The sequence below is a fragment of the Metopolophium dirhodum genome, chromosome 8 (assembly GCF_019925205.1).
Source record: "Metopolophium dirhodum isolate CAU chromosome 8, ASM1992520v1, whole genome shotgun sequence".
In the NCBI taxonomy this organism is placed as follows: domain Eukaryota; kingdom Metazoa; phylum Arthropoda; class Insecta; order Hemiptera; family Aphididae; genus Metopolophium; species Metopolophium dirhodum.
Genome location: NC_083567.1, coordinates 3,328,544 through 3,343,964, shown reverse-complemented (window position 1 = coordinate 3,343,964; position 15,421 = coordinate 3,328,544). Strand labels below are relative to the sequence as shown.

Below are 15,421 nucleotides of genomic sequence, written 5' to 3'. Positions count from 1 at the left end.
TAGTTCTCTGTATAGCATTAAATTGTACACATTCAGGTCACAGGGGTATTGTGAATTGGAAGATTAAATAAAATTAATTGAAGCAAATACACAGCATTCACCTAATTTCAAATCTCTCAACAGTCTCAACGGAATCTAAATATCACCTAAATAAATTAAGGAAACATATTTCACATATGTAATGTCAAAACTCCAAAGTAAGCTAAGCAATTATAGAAAACTCATAAAAATGAAAATAAAATTATCATAATTAAGCTTGACTGCAAACTAATCACCAGAATCTAGACAGCCAAAACTGTATCATTTAACTTTGATAGGTACAATCTTATTAATTATTATGAAGTTAAGTGTGTACATTCCTGAGGTCAAACAGGGTTGATAACTGTTATTATAGAAATAACTTTTGATATCTTTACTCATACATGGTAACTAATAACACAATTTATTATAAAATTTGATTCTTAACTTATATAGTTAAATCAATAACAAAAATCAAAATAATGTTAAATCATACAAATTACACATAATATACAACTATTTTTGATTACTTCTACATTTATTACTAGGTTTACATGTTAACATCTGATTTAGTCAAATAAATATCAAAAATATATTGAGTATTGCTTTACACAATTAATTAAAAATAAAATGAGTATATATTTTTGAATAATTTGTTACAATAATACATTTAAATGTGAGAATTTAATTTTTACACTTCTTTGTTTTATATTTATTCTAAGCAATTTTTATATGTCCTGTATTCCTATTTTGCCTGATTTAATAAACCTTTAACACATATTTCATAGAAATGTAGACTATAACAAAATAAAATTAGTCTGTTTTTAAAGATTGACTTTGAGAGTTGTCATTTTCTATTTTCAATCGTTTTTTTTCACGTATGTCTGCTAGTGTTTGCTCGATTGACCTTTGATCCTTTTTATTTTCACTTGGAACTGAAAATGAATTTGTATTATAAAATATTTTATGACTGTTGAATTCAAAACTAGAACACACTTGCTGGATTTAGAATTTAAAAAAAAAATATTTTAAACTTACCAAATCCATAAGATTTATTAGTTTCTGTCTTCCGTGCTGCTTGTTCAGCTGCTTCTAAACCAACAAGGTGTTGGAATTTTTCTTTGTAATTATATTTAGGCTTATCTTGGTTGGTTCGCTTTAGCATCATTCGTTTTTCTTCATCTAACATTTCTTCAATTTTAACTTGTTCCCTCTAATCATTTATAAAAACAAGTATATTTATTGATTATCCAAACACTGATTTTTAACAAGAACTTACATAATACGGAATAATATTTAAAATAAATACTATAGAAATATTAAAATTAAAATTTATTAAACCATGATATGTGTATACAAATTATAAGTGTATACAAATTAAGCTTTGATATAAGGAGTTAATGAGTATTTATTAATCCATAAATGAGTCACATTGACATTCTATTTTTTTTTTTTTTTTTACTAGTAATGAACCTAGGCCGGTATAAATGGGGGAACAGGATTAAGATGGTCACAACCATGACTTAATAAACAGGCATGTCAACTCTATAACACTGCGCATAAAATTGTGATAAAATGTTCCACAGACTTGGAATAAACGCTTTAATAATAATCTACATTATCCATTTTATATTATTCTTTCCATGTCTGGGGAACATACGCGACGATAGCGAAAATTAAATTTTAGCTAAAATGCCTGTTTATTCAGTCATGGTCACAACATTATTTTTGTTTTAGACCTCTGGGCCAGGAATGGAACAACTGTAGAACTTTTATTAATGTGTTATTATTGGAGGTTGATTGTGGAACGTTTGTAGCTTAATAATATAATACAAACCTGTTCTAATAATCTTTTAGCAATATCATCATTCCATTCTTGACCATTTCGGAGTGCATTTAATTCATCCTCAGAAGGCGGAGAGTCTTTCTTGAATATCATAATATAACGATCAACTTCTTCTTCTCCAAAAGAATAAGCTAACATTCCAGCATCCTCGGCAATTTCATGTCTATTTAAAAATATATATTCTTACAGTGTCTAATAAATAATGATTAAAATAATTAATGTACTCACACAATATTGCGTAACACTTTATTCAAAGTAGGGAATTTCAAACGAGTCTGGTGATCGTCTTGAACAAATGATGTCACTTTTTTCTCGGTCTAAAACAAAATACCATATTAATTAAATTATATTTATATTTTAATTTAATGAATTTATAAAAGAAAAAACTCAAAATTTGTTTTTATTATTTACACAAGATAACAAATGAGAAAAAATTTTAATCACCTAAATAGAGAAAATGTATGAAGAATTATTCTTAGGGTTATCTATAGTCTTCTTAGACAATTTTAGTTTTAAATTTATAACATTAAACAATAAAAAGTATACAATTCTTTATCATAAAAATGTAGAAATAATAATTAGTATTACTTCATTACGGAACTGTATCATTCTTGCTTTTTCCTTATTCTGTTGTTTGACATACACTTCTTGGGCTTCTAAAATAAAATATAAAATAAAAATCAGTCAGGGATAAAATCTATAGTTATGCTACCAGCAAAGTGAATAAGTTAGGTCATACGCGTAATGCATAAGACCCAAAAATTTTAGGAAAAGTCAAATATAATTTTAAAATTTAATATCATAATTTTTTGTATAATATTATTAATTATTTATTCAGTTTAATTTTTTTAATTTAACCTTACGCAAGCACCTATGAGTTATAACCGTTATTAACTATGAATATATTTGTACAATAATTTATGTAGTATTTATAAGTTTCTTTATATTAATATCAATATCATATGCAATTAATGATATGCAATCTGTGAAATGTATAAATTTCACAGTATTTTGTTTTTCATGCAAACACACTTTTAATTTTGACATTTCCATTGGTATGTGGTTGCTCAGAAATTATTGATTGTTCATTTGACAAAGTTCCTAATGCCACATCCTTTTCCACCGTCTCATTAATAGACGGTGTAAGCATTTTTTGACATATATTAAATACACTTCTGGCATGAGGTTGCGTTAAAATTCCATCTTGAGTTCTAGCCTTATAAAAGCCATCAGTCGTTAACTGAAAAAAAGAAAATTTTAAAATTATGGTGTTTTTAATAATCTTTATAAGGTATGTTGTTATGACTTTTTAAATACCATCTCTATAACTGGCAATACATTTCTTAATTTCCCATGATATTTGTTATTTTTCAGAACTGTAGGTTGTACTGATCCAATTTCGGCTGGTAAAAGATTTGTATCTGAATTTTTTTTAATTTCCTTTGTTTGCCTTTTGAGATTTTCTTTTACAATTTTACACGAATCATTTACATTTTTGTTGTTTAACTGAATAACAGAAATCCTTTTTTCATTTCTAGTGTCAGAATTTGATAAATTTTGTTTTTTATTTATAACTTTACTTTTTTGAATAATTTCTTTTAAATCTTCCTCACTATCTACATTTAGTGCAGCATTATCAGATAAAATGTTTTCACTTAACCCGACTTTAACTTTGGTACCAAATAATGCTTCATGAGGTGACATTTTTATGCCCGAATGATAAGCTTCATTTTTCATTAACTGAATGAAACGAAGACCTTCACTCCAATTAGAGCTTTTTCGATCCTGCATCCAAGTAATCAACATATTCTTGACGTCTTTTTTTACTTGTTCTTCGTTTTCTTGGGACTGGCTAGGTTCACCATGAACAATTTTTAATTCTGGCCAGAGGCCCCGAAGACAGTTAACTATACCATTAGAAAAATCTCGACCATGAACAGATTGAATAATACAAGGGGCTCCTAACAAAGTAAATATATCGACAAGGTTGTAAGCTACTTCTTCAATTAGTTTATGCTCTAAGGGTCTTAGCACTACAAATTTTGTAAGGTTGTCTTGATAGATCATTATATACTTAAATTTTCCATCAATAAATTGAAATTCAATCAAATCAACCTGACATCTGGAATTGAATTCAGTACAAATAATTGGTTTTACAAATATGGCTTTTTTAATACTCCTTTGTTTTTTTTGGCATGGTTCACACATTTGTAAAAATGTGCAAATATCACTACGGCTTATATTTTTATAATTTTTACTTAATTCCTTTATCATCCGATCACGTCCACCATGCCCAATCGAAACATGAGTAGATTTTAATAAATTATAAAGGTTTCCATCAGACACATAATACAGGACAACACTTTTGTCTTTCATAGGAACTATCAATTTATATTTGTCTTGAACTAATATTACATCAAACCTAAAATAAAAATTTAATTTTAATATTAAAATAGACATCAAGACCAAATTGTTTTTAATTTAAAATCCTTATTACATTATGTGCAGTTAGAATAAAAAATAATTAAATATTTACCTTTTTAATAGCTGAAAGTCTCTTGGCTCCTTTTTCTTAACTCCGCGTTTTAATTCTAATATTTGTCCGATTATATTATTATATTGCTCATCAGTTAAACATGAAGCATTTTTAGCTAATTTCTCTCGGTTTTTTTTTAACTCAGTATTAAATTTTGATTTTGCATCCATCATGTACTTTATTGTATAAACAACAGATTTACACTGAGTACAGAATGTACTGTCAATAAGTGGACTGTAGTATCATACAGTTTAAATAAGTTCAGTTATAATAATTGAATACTTTATTAAGTAGCATAAATTGTATACTGGTTTATTGACTGTCACACATGAAGACTAGGCAAAACTCATAATATCTACATTTTGTAGACATTTTACATAATGACTATATAATACGGGGTTATTCACTTTGCCAAAAAAACACGAATAAATTTCGTAAACTAAAAATAATAAACACCCAATTAAGGCTTACTTTTTTGCCTAAGTTTTTCTTTGGTGTCCACAGTTGGTGGTTTTTCCATTGATTTCATGATCGACCCAAGTAAATCCATGATGACGAAATTTGGTAGGGTAAATAAAAGTAAACTCAAATTATGTCCAACAACAACAACGATCGATTGCCCAAAACTGTAATCGGCTAACGCACTATAAATTGCTGTTACGGCCTATTAATTGACTATTAACAAAAACGAGCAGATTGATAACGCAATACAACTTGACGGCGATCGATGTTCAAAACTTCGAATATTCTCAAATGTCGATGGAAAAGTTAATAACTTTAAAAAGTATAATATAAAGTATCAATTAATAATGATGGCCATTGTTAAATTGAAAAAATGTATGGACACCGACGATGGAAGGTATGGAACACGGTCTTGTTTAGTTGTTGTCTCAACTTTTTAAGGCAGTGATATCACAGATTATTGTTCTATGGTGATATGGAGGGACTATAATCAGTTCCTGCGCTATCTTTAACCTAATAATCTTTATTATCTATGTCTTTAACCGGGGATTATGGCACAGAATACAATGTGTGGCTTGTAAACAGAAACAATCGTTTAGTGATAGGAGCAAACGGCAAAAACAAGTCAAGTCGAGTTTTAGCGTAAAAAATATATTATGCTCAAGCTCAAATCCCAAATCCAAAACGATTCTTAGTAAACCGCGGGAAAGTATAATTTTTATAATAGAATATATTATATTTTGCATATTAAACCGTTTTCTCTGGGTACACGTCCGCGAAAAAGTGATTATAATTATTATTCTGTGATAAAATATGATAATCCCTATTATTATAAACCTATGTTCCGCTAGCAATATTTGATATATTATTTTCAATTTTGTCACGATTTCAAATTTTTAACTTTAAGATCAAGATTGAATTTAAAAGACGTTTAAACAAAATTTTTGTTCACCGCTGACAAGCAATTGTTATTAATTTGGTGGTTTATCACAGTAAGTACAGACGCACAGTCAGTTTTGCATTACCAGTGTACGGGTGTTATGTTCTAGAAATGGATTTACAAAATTTGGAGAACTATCCTGTGTACATTTTAAATGTGATTCCGGAGCTGACCGAAGAAAGCAATGTACAACTACCATACCAAATGACTTCTGGAGAACTGATGTCTTATAACTTCTATGTTCCAAGTGTACACCATCAAGTTCCGACAGTGAGTACTGAGTGTGTTCCGCCAATAGATTGTCACACAAGTTCTACAAAGTCAACCAAAAAATTATCTTATGACAAAACTATACACCACTCGGCCATAGAGAACAATCAATCTACTGAGTTAGTAATCAACTGTATAACAAATGTATTTTAATTAGGTACTTACTTATATGATTTTTATTGAATTGTCTTAGGCCACACATTAACACATATTATTCAGAAAAATCTGTTAATGATGTATCACTACTGATAAAAGATGAAGATATACATAATGATGACAATAAAGTATTGAAATATGACCCAACGACTGATACAAATGTAATTGTTCAGTAAGTGAATTAAAATAGCTACATTTCATATTTTTATATTATTATTAATTTTTATGTTTTTCCTATAATTGTTAGTTATTATTATTAAAAAAATTTAAGTGAAATAATACATTTTATATTTTAACTTATTAGTACTTAGTTACTTCATGACATTGTAAGTACATTTCTATTGACATTTATCTTTTGATTCATATGTCAGATAAATAAACAGTTTCTTAATTTCATGCTTTAAACTTGAGGCAATACTTAATTAATTTTGTACACAAATAAGCATATTATAAAAATTGTATTTATTTTTATTCAGTTTAGTAAGACCATCTGATTTAGAAACAAATTGTATTGAAATAAAAGTTCCAAAACGAGGACGGCCAAGAAAACTGATAACCGAATTAATTAAGAGTGAAATAAAACAAGAGGAATCTTCAAAGCAGTTCAAACCAGAAGACGTAATTCAATACCTTTTAATATTTTCTTATTTTTATCATATTTTCTATACAACTGCCGCTGAAAGAGCACTACTCGTTGGCGTATCCAAATGACCGAACTCCGCATTTTTGTGTCCAAATTTCTCTGACTAGTTGTTGCAATGACGGTGGCGGTGGCCAGCGTACGGGCAGGTTTAGTAGTGGGAATGCGCGAGATCGGATGATCTAACCTTAACCTAACCTAACCCAGTAGCGCTTTCTCAGTGGCGGTAGTATATATTTACATATTTTTATAGATTATAGAGTACCCATTAACATCTACAAAGTCTGGCCGCTTGTGTAAACCTCCAAAACACTTTTTAAATGGTGAAAACACAATGGAAACCACCAAAAAGAACTCATTTTTAATAGTCGACAATAATGGTATATACTTGTTTTCTTTATTTAAATTTAAAATAATGTATATAATTAATAGTTTAAGGTTTTACATAATATGTATTGTGGGTAGAGAAACTTTTTCCTAAACATTTTAATCAGTTTTAAGAAAAAATCAAGAGGCAGTAGTATCATTAGTATGTTAATTTCTTAAAAAATTGCTTTAATCAGTGAAGGGGTTGTATAAGATTAAAAAACATTTAACTATTAAGAAAATGTTTATACTATCTCCTTTTAGAATGACAACTGAACTTCGCCAACTAAACAAAAAATATACAATTTATATTCTTTTCAATAAGTTTTATTCTCATATAAAAAATGCATCATGTTTTATTGTGATTTTTGTTCTTTCTTAACATTCAGTTTGTTTTTTACTATTTAGAATGAAAACACAATATTATTTATTTATTAAAAATGTATGGAAATGAATTCCAAAATTTAATTATCAGCAGTTTTCACTTGATGAGATTTTTTTTTTTAATTAATATTATTTTTAATTAAATGCAAGATGAAATTAATATATATATATTTTCATGTGGATCTAATCACTGTCATTGTATTTCCCAATCCATTTTGTATAGTTTAAATCTAAACTTATCTGTTATCCAGCCAATGACAGGTTAAGTTTTAAATTTTTTGAATTTTAGTAAGCAAGTGTACAATAAATTTTCTCCTCGATTTTCCCATACAACCTGTTTTGACGATTATATTTTACTTTATTGTCAGAAAATACACTAGAGTGATATTACTACATTTGATACCACAAACACAATGTCATGTGTTGTTCGTATATGTATTCAGTATTTAAATATATAGTTTAATAACATTAATATTATTTTTTCCAGACGTTATTGGTAGAAAAAAAGTAAAATACAATGTTAAATCAGATTTTGTTTGTGGAGGATGCGGTAAAACTTATTTAGGCCATAAACGAATGCAAGATCATTTGGAAAGGTTTCCTTCTCACAAGATGAATACAGCTGAAAAACAAGTGGATTCAGAGTTACAAGATATTTTCCAAAACCTCCACGAAACACCAATAAATAGTAATCTATATTGGATATTATGTAGACAGTAAAGATGTTTTATAAAAATGTTATTATATTTTATTATATTTCAGTTGATATAATTAATAGTAAAAAAGAAACTCATACTCAGACAGAAGTTCCAAAAAATCGACATTGTGCTTATATTAAGTCTAAAAAAAATTTGCAGTTTCATTTGAAACAAGTACAACAATAATATGAAACTAATTTCTATATTTCAGTTAAATAAATTGTTTTTGTATGTTATTAGATAATGAAACATCTGAAAAAAACCAACCTTATGAAATCATTATCTGGAACGATATCTGTTTGGGATTTATTATCTAGTACCCTCGAGAGTGGAGGTCTGCAAGCATTTTCTAAAGAGCTAAATACACTAATTATAAATTTAAGAAATTTATCAAAATCTTTTAAAATTGTATCAAATTGTGAATCTAATTCTATTGATAACAATCAAATGGTAAAATAGATCAAATATCTTATCCTTTTAGTGTATATTTATTTTGTTTTAATTTTTTTTTTAATGTTTTAGTTCATAGATGATTCATTAGGACATTTATTTGGCTTACCTAAAGGCTCTTACAGTTTAAAAGACATTCAAAATGATTATGAAATGGAGCAAGAATCTAATGCTTGGGCTATGGACTCCACAAAATCTATCGAACCCAAAGTTTCTACACCACAAAATTTAAATTGTCACTCTAGTCCTATCCATTTAAATATTTTTGATAGTCAATCGTCCAAGGTAGATTTCTTACTTAGCTCTAGTATGGAAGAATCAATATTATGCGATGAAAATCAAGCCGTTTTGGAAAGTGTAGATGGTCTAGTATCTGAAAGGTTACGCTCAATGTCTGATCATTTGCATGCGAATGTTCCTATAATTGGTAGGTTATTATTATTATTGAGTATATATTTATACCTACTAATGTACAAAAAAAATAAATATTTTTAGATTATCCAATTGCATCCACATCATCTGCTTCAAACGTATCTCAACCAGATTCCTTTATGGGTCATGGAGTCTATGAGGTCTTCACTAACGAATTGAATCTAGTTCCTACATCTACTGAAGAGTTCATTAAAAGCTTAGAACAGTTTGAACCCCTAAACGACACTGATAACACACTAAGTACAGAGACAAGAATGTTGGACTTTGAAGATCTTCAACACACATTTCACACTTCTTAAAGAGACAACATTTCATTAATTAATCAATAGTTAAATTATTTTTGAGTTGCTAAGAGTAAAATATTTATTGTAGTTTTCTTTTATATACATTTATGGATCTGTTAATCGTTATTGTTAGATAAGTCTATGGCTTTGAACAAGAATACTTCGGATGTAACTATTTAGAGTAAATACAGTAAATTGCATTTTACAATTGTTGATTTATATCATAGAGGTATCAGCTGGAATGACGTTTGACATTGATATTTTGTGTGTTTGGGTCTTTGCATAGTCCAACACTTAAGGTTAGATAAGGTAGTGTAGTATCAATGGAACCAAAACACAAACAAAATATCAACGTCAAATGTTGTTTTAGTCGATTTAGTGATTTCCCTATAATTACATTGGCGACTCAAAGGTGCTATGCTTAACAAGTATACAAACAATAGTGCACGGTTTACATCTCAAGCGTTTTTTGACAACTCAAACTGCATAATAACACTGATCCCCAGCCATATTGAACATCTGGTGAACAGCTGCCACTTGTGGCTAGGCGCCTGATTTAGTGTACTGGTACTCGTACCAATGGCCGGTTAAGGTGTAATCCCACCGCAAACACACATTTTTGCCCCCTCCTCCACGCCATCAACAATACCAAACATTACTAAAAAAAAACTGGTAGTAAATAACATATGCACCTATACAATAAAGATACTTCGTCGCATCGATCTTTGGATAAAATATTGGTGTTGGGCAAAGATTTTTAGCATTTATATATAGTATGATTCAATTACAAATCAATCATTTGATCAAATAAAATATAAATAAATAATTTATATTTTATTTTGTTTTTACAGAAACTAATAAAAATGATAAATGTATAAAGTACCAAGAACCTAGATGAAATGTTTAATCTATAAGACTATAGAGTATAAAGATTACAAATTGTACTTTTACATACATCTTACTACCAGAAAATGGAGCCAAAGTATAAAAAAAACCCACACACCAAAACTTCATTGTAAAACTAAAAATCCATCGCTTAACTTTTTTACAATTGAGGATATTTTACTAACAATTTTAAAATTTAACATTGGTTGGTACTATCTACATTTTTTTTTCTTGAATAGTATAATAGTTTATGATGATACCATTAATACAATACAATAGTTTATAATTCTTTCAATTTAAAGTGTTTGGCTTTGGCTTTTTTTGATATCCAGTGACACCTAGTTGATTTCATTTTTTACGAAGTCATTTAAAATTAAATTTAAAAAAAATAACACTTGTTTTTTGTTAATTATCCACAATTTCCAAACGGTGATGATTGTAATGTGTAGTACTGCCGTGCGTTAACAAACTGTCCACTGACTACATGAAAGTATCTAGTAAGTACTGACTACTGAGTAACTGTACATATGTATAATAATAATTAAGGTTGAGATCTTATAGCACTTACAAGTTAAAATTGCATAAATATTCACTATAAATTATAATATAACTTTCAATATCGCTAAATATTAAAATATGCAATAAAAACAACAAACCATGCAAAAATAGTACAAAAACTAAAAGAACTTTTAAAAGTCAATAGTGTTGATAGTTGATACGTATTATTACTACAATAACCACTGAATAAATTATTCTATGCAATAACTACAATATATTATTCCTCATCAATTGAGTCTCGACTGCATAGACGCATTTTATTTATTAGAATCTAGCTTATTTATATCTCTGTTTATGTTATAGTAGTTTTATTATTATTAATATACTTAACCTCTGCTTGTACCCTCCTTTCACGAAGCTCACAAAACTTTCATATCTAGCATTCTAGCCATGTTTACGAAGTGAGGATATGACATGACTCCAATTCCTTCTCCCACGTCAAATAATTTTACATAATATTTTATGTCATGGAAAATGTTACCTACCAAAAACTATTATTTTATTAATTTAATTAAAAATAAAAAATTAGTCTTTGATTTCTTTTATATTTTAATAGCCATAAAAATTAAAAATATGAAACAGTCTGATAGTTGATTTAATTTTTTTGAGTAAGAAATAAGGTTTAAGTTACTTTCAACATTATAGTGTTTACTTTATTGTCCCATATATCATAAAAACATAATCCAATCAACAAATCGGCATTTCCAGTGACTTATAAAAAGTACTTTGATTTTCATTCTAATCTAGGATTTTATTATGGTACTGAACTAAAACTAGCATATATTACCATTAATTAGTTAAATTTCAAAATTAAATTTGATTTTAGATGAAAATTAATAATGAAAGAAAGCATTTATGACGAATGAAATAATCATCATACAATAAATTATTTGTATTTGTAAAATAGTAACGTTGTTTACGAATAAACTATAAAACTTTTAAAATTTAATATACCTATATTTCAAAAAGTGTTAACCTAAATCTTTAAAATAAATATTGTTATTCTTCTCAAAAGCACTACAAAAAGGCTTCGTGTGAAATTATGGCTATAATAATTAGTTGTATAAGTATAACACATAATAATATAATAATTAATACTAAGTTTTTTTCAATTATAATTTTTTTAATGTCTATAAATATTACAAATTGATACTAACTTCATAAAAAAGATATTCTGTTGTTTTGAAATACATGTATTTTATTATATTGTATAAGTGTATTAAATCATGTTTATCAAACTAATAATATAAATTCTGCTGTTTAATATTTAACTATTAGTGGTGTTTGTAGTTGCGATGTTGAACAAATTTGCCATAGTTAATAGCGTAGAAAAAAATCATGGAACCTGCAAGAATATGAATCAATGGAGCAACTGTTGTACGTTTCGGTTGAATATATTTATGTGACCATCTCCAATATGCGCGGGAAAATAATCCAGCAATTGCTTTTGGAGATTTGTTACGACGTCCCACCCATTCAGTGACCTAAAAAAAATACATAATGAAAATATTGAATAAAAGTGATAAACTAATTATTAAATTTAAGTGTTAAGTAGTTAAAATGTATTTTAGGTAGCTGGTAACTAAATAACTATCTACTAAATAAATCAAAAATTAATTTTTGTATACAAATATCAATTTAACCGATATATAAAATTATACAATTGTAAATTAGTAATAATTTACATATAGTTATATGTAATATCATTGATTTAACATACTATTATGTACTATTATTTACACATACTGTATATTTAATCAATGGTAATATTAAATAGAATTTCTTATACAAATAGGTATTAATTATTAAATAACAAATCTCCCACTAAAACTGATAATTGTATCAAATGTCAAAAGTATGAAAGTTATAAATAGGTAAGTATGAATTTTAATGAAGGACAAAGGGTGTTCTTTTTTGGTTATTTTATTTATATTTTCAAACATACCAACACACTTCATAAGTTTGGACTTAGTAGCACGGAGTAATGATTCAACTGATACAAGCCACATTATATTGGACATAAGTAAAGGTAATCTGTGATCAATTTCAACATTTTGAGAAATATTCATAGGTCAAACAATTGGGCTAGTAGTTACTATTTAAACGTACCACTTGGGGGCCACTATACTACTGTCAAACTTCGATCGGCATAAAGTTGATTGTTGTTAGATACGGAATCATTATACTTAGGTATGGAACATCCAAAAAATAAATAAATCCAACGAATATATTTTACGGCTGCAAACACGGAACGTGTTCGTCGGCTCCAGGGTGCGTAGTTAGGTTAAAATATCGAGAGAAAAAAATAGTTACCTCTCCCAGTTTTAGTTGCCCAAAAGGTTTGTCGGGTGTGCCGTAATAACGAGCAGGATCGTACGGTCCATGGACTTTTGGGTTGTATTCGACAGGATAGTCGCCGATTCCCATCTTGAACGATGCTGTAAAACGGACTGGATGGACCAGAAAAAACAACGAAGTCGGTAGTTAGTTATCGCCCAGTGACAAACGGACGTAAAATTGATCGGTCGTCCGCACGATGAAGGTTAAACAGTCGACTCACAATTTGCAAATTATTATTATTATTATTATTATTGAGGTTTTCCGTGGGTCTTTACTCTTTATCAGCACCACCCAAACAGCTGGACCGGGCCAGTGTGACCAGTTCACGGTACGCGTACATTCAAAGGTACCAGTCGTGTACCACGGCCACGATTTAAGATATATATATCTTAAATCGTGACCACGGCTTAAGATACTATCATGAACATTATCCTCTATTCTCTAATGTTCATGGATATTGGATACTATCTAAGACCATAGATAATGTTATAATTAAATTATCTATGATCTGTACCCGTCCCAAACCGTGAAAGCTACAGGTACTTAGGTACATTCTTCATAGCTTGAATGCACGGCCAGTTCATTGGGTGTCGTACTGTCGTCAGGGCCTGATTTACCGCTTTATGGGCCCCGTGTACGATTTACAATTTTGAGCCCCAAATTGTCCTTCTCTATTTTCTTCAATGCTAAAATAAAATGTAAGCATAATTTATTTTTAAATTAGTGTCGTATGTAATTAGTTGCTTATATACGAGTGGCTATAGGCAACTATAATTGGATCATAGAATAAAATTGTATTGTTAAAAATTTGATTATTTAATATACAACAACACTACACTCACTATTTCAATGCGTCTAATCAATGGTTAATATTTATTCCAGTAAATGTACAAGTTAAAAAGCAATTTTTGATTATTACACTTATATATCGAATTAAATGTTTTTAAGTTTAATGTTTTAAGTCAAATTTGATTTCAGCTTATCAGTTTTCACAAACATTTCGATTGTGCGCTAGTAGATAAACTAGTTCTAAACCTAAATTTATCCTAACTACCGTGTAGTTTTTTTTGTTTTTTCATGACGTTTAATTCTTTAATTTTCTCTTCATTGAACCACTTAGTTATTTATTTTGAAATTTTAAATTATTAAAAATAATAAACAAATGACAATTAATAGATTATACAATAAATACGACTGACTATATAACTACGCAATACAATAACGTCAATAGTAATATTACGACGATAATAATATTATTACTATAATAACGGCAATTAGATTTTGTAATCGCAAAATCACTATGAATATTGTCTAAAATTACCTCTACTCATGTTCTTGGTCGTATAGGTAGAATAGTGCATTTCTTGAATACATAATATAATTATGTGTATTTAAATAATCGTCTAAATAAAATTAGTTGAATAGTTTTTAAACAGGTTATTTGAATAAATGTGCTTAAAAATCATTCGAATAATTATTCAAATTTCATACCTATAAGTATTTGCCAAAAGAAAAATATGAAATTCGTATATTATGATGGGTTGCTGGATAACGTATCGGACATAAGTATAATTAAAATATGAGTGGCGAGGTGGCATTTGCACAACTAGGGGGGGGGGCTTAGCCCTCCTGACTAAGATTTAGCCCCCCACTCCCCCCCTCAAAAAAATATCACTTATTGATTTAGATATAATCCCCCTGTGGGTTATTTTAAATAAATAGTTTTGTTAGCCCCCCAGAATTTTAACCCTAGTCGCACCTATGAGTACTGCCCTGTGGTCCCAATGTCCTATATAGTCCTGGCACTCCTGCTACCGTAACCAGATAATAGAACAATATAGAAGCGACACTCGATCTGCAGCTGCTGATTCGGTTTACGTTTAGCCATGGACTAAGATAAAATTTATCTTAGTCCGTGCGCTTAGCTAAGATCTGAAGTCTGAACCTAAGGGAAGAGCCCTGCAATTTACCAACTACCTGCAGCATGATATTAAATTCTTGTTTACCCGTATTCAAAAAAACCTGAATACATGCATCCGGGGCCCTTAAAGTACCAGGCTAAAAACATTTTACATAATTTTCAAAGTTATAACTATGTTGGCTTAATAATAAATAAAAGTTCATGAAAATTTACCACCCCCAAGTTTCACCAGGAG

General features: G+C 28.7%; 3 protein-coding genes across 5 annotated transcripts; 1 reads left to right on the top strand and 2 right to left on the bottom strand.

Annotated features, from left to right (window-relative positions):
- Nucleotides 1–407: 407 nt before the first annotated feature.
- LOC132950549 (sperm-associated antigen 7) lies at nucleotides 408–5,289 on the bottom strand. 2 transcript variants are annotated; one of them, XM_061022062.1, is made up of 8 exons: nucleotides 4,401–4,865; nucleotides 3,182–4,286; nucleotides 2,897–3,104; nucleotides 2,453–2,520; nucleotides 2,093–2,181; nucleotides 1,856–2,027; nucleotides 1,057–1,231; nucleotides 408–953 (listed from the first exon to the last, which is right to left on the bottom strand). In XM_061022062.1, exons 1-8 carry the CDS (start codon nucleotides 4,571–4,573, stop codon nucleotides 832–834), a joined length of 2,112 nt encoding a protein of 703 aa, XP_060878045.1. In that variant the 5' UTR covers nucleotides 4,574–4,865; the 3' UTR covers nucleotides 408–831. The 2 variants fall into 2 exon arrangements, with proteins under 2 accessions (XP_060878045.1, XP_060878046.1); XM_061022063.1 differs by lacking the exons at nucleotides 2,897–3,104; nucleotides 3,182–4,286; nucleotides 4,401–4,865 and adding an exon at nucleotides 4,872–5,289 and having other exon boundaries at nucleotides 418–953.
- Nucleotides 5,290–5,425: 136 nt separating this feature from the next.
- Nucleotides 5,426–9,699, top strand: LOC132950550 (uncharacterized). Of its 2 annotated transcripts, XM_061022064.1 has the most exons (10): nucleotides 5,426–5,854; nucleotides 5,912–6,191; nucleotides 6,266–6,400; nucleotides 6,705–6,846; nucleotides 7,122–7,248; nucleotides 8,106–8,306; nucleotides 8,381–8,490; nucleotides 8,557–8,766; nucleotides 8,839–9,193; nucleotides 9,262–9,698. In XM_061022064.1, the coding sequence occupies exons 2-10, from the start codon at nucleotides 5,914–5,916 to the stop codon at nucleotides 9,495–9,497; spliced, it is 1,794 nt and encodes a 597-aa protein (XP_060878047.1). In that variant the 5' UTR covers nucleotides 5,426–5,854; nucleotides 5,912–5,913; the 3' UTR covers nucleotides 9,498–9,698. The 2 variants fall into 2 exon arrangements, with proteins under 2 accessions (XP_060878047.1, XP_060878048.1); XM_061022065.1 differs by having other exon boundaries at nucleotides 5,426–6,191; nucleotides 9,262–9,699.
- Nucleotides 9,700–12,027: 2,328 nt separating this feature from the next.
- On the bottom strand, nucleotides 12,028–13,500 carry LOC132951145 (putative ATP synthase subunit f, mitochondrial). Its single transcript, XM_061022874.1, has 2 exons — nucleotides 13,239–13,500; nucleotides 12,028–12,409 (listed from the first exon to the last, which is right to left on the bottom strand). Exons 1-2 carry the CDS (start codon nucleotides 13,350–13,352, stop codon nucleotides 12,200–12,202), a joined length of 324 nt encoding a protein of 107 aa, XP_060878857.1. The 5' UTR covers nucleotides 13,353–13,500; the 3' UTR covers nucleotides 12,028–12,199.
- Nucleotides 13,501–15,421: the final 1,921 nt, after the last annotated feature.

Coding starts and splice junctions, on each gene's coding strand:
- LOC132950549 (XM_061022062.1), bottom strand. CDS start 4,573: ATGATGGATGCAAAATCAAAATTTAATACTGAGTTAAAAAAAAACCGA. Junction 2,182..2,452: donor TGATACAGTTCCGTAATGAA/GTAATACTAATT, acceptor ATTTTGTTTTAG/ACCGAGAAAAAAGTGACATC. Junction 954..1,056: donor TAATAAATCTTATGGATTTG/GTAAGTTTAAAA, acceptor ATTCATTTTCAG/TTCCAAGTGAAAATAAAAAG.
- LOC132950550 (XM_061022065.1), top strand. CDS start 5,914: ATGGATTTACAAAATTTGGAGAACTATCCTGTGTACATTTTAAATGTG. Junction 6,401..6,704: donor GATACAAATGTAATTGTTCA/GTAAGTGAATTA, acceptor ATTTTTATTCAG/TTTAGTAAGACCATCTGATT. Junction 9,194..9,261: donor TGCGAATGTTCCTATAATTG/GTAGGTTATTAT, acceptor AAATATTTTTAG/ATTATCCAATTGCATCCACA.
- LOC132951145 (XM_061022874.1), bottom strand. CDS start 13,352: ATGGGAATCGGCGACTATCCTGTCGAATACAACCCAAAAGTCCATGGA. Junction 12,410..13,238: donor GGCAACTAAAACTGGGAGAG/GTAACTATTTTT, acceptor TATTTTTTTTAG/GTCACTGAATGGGTGGGACG.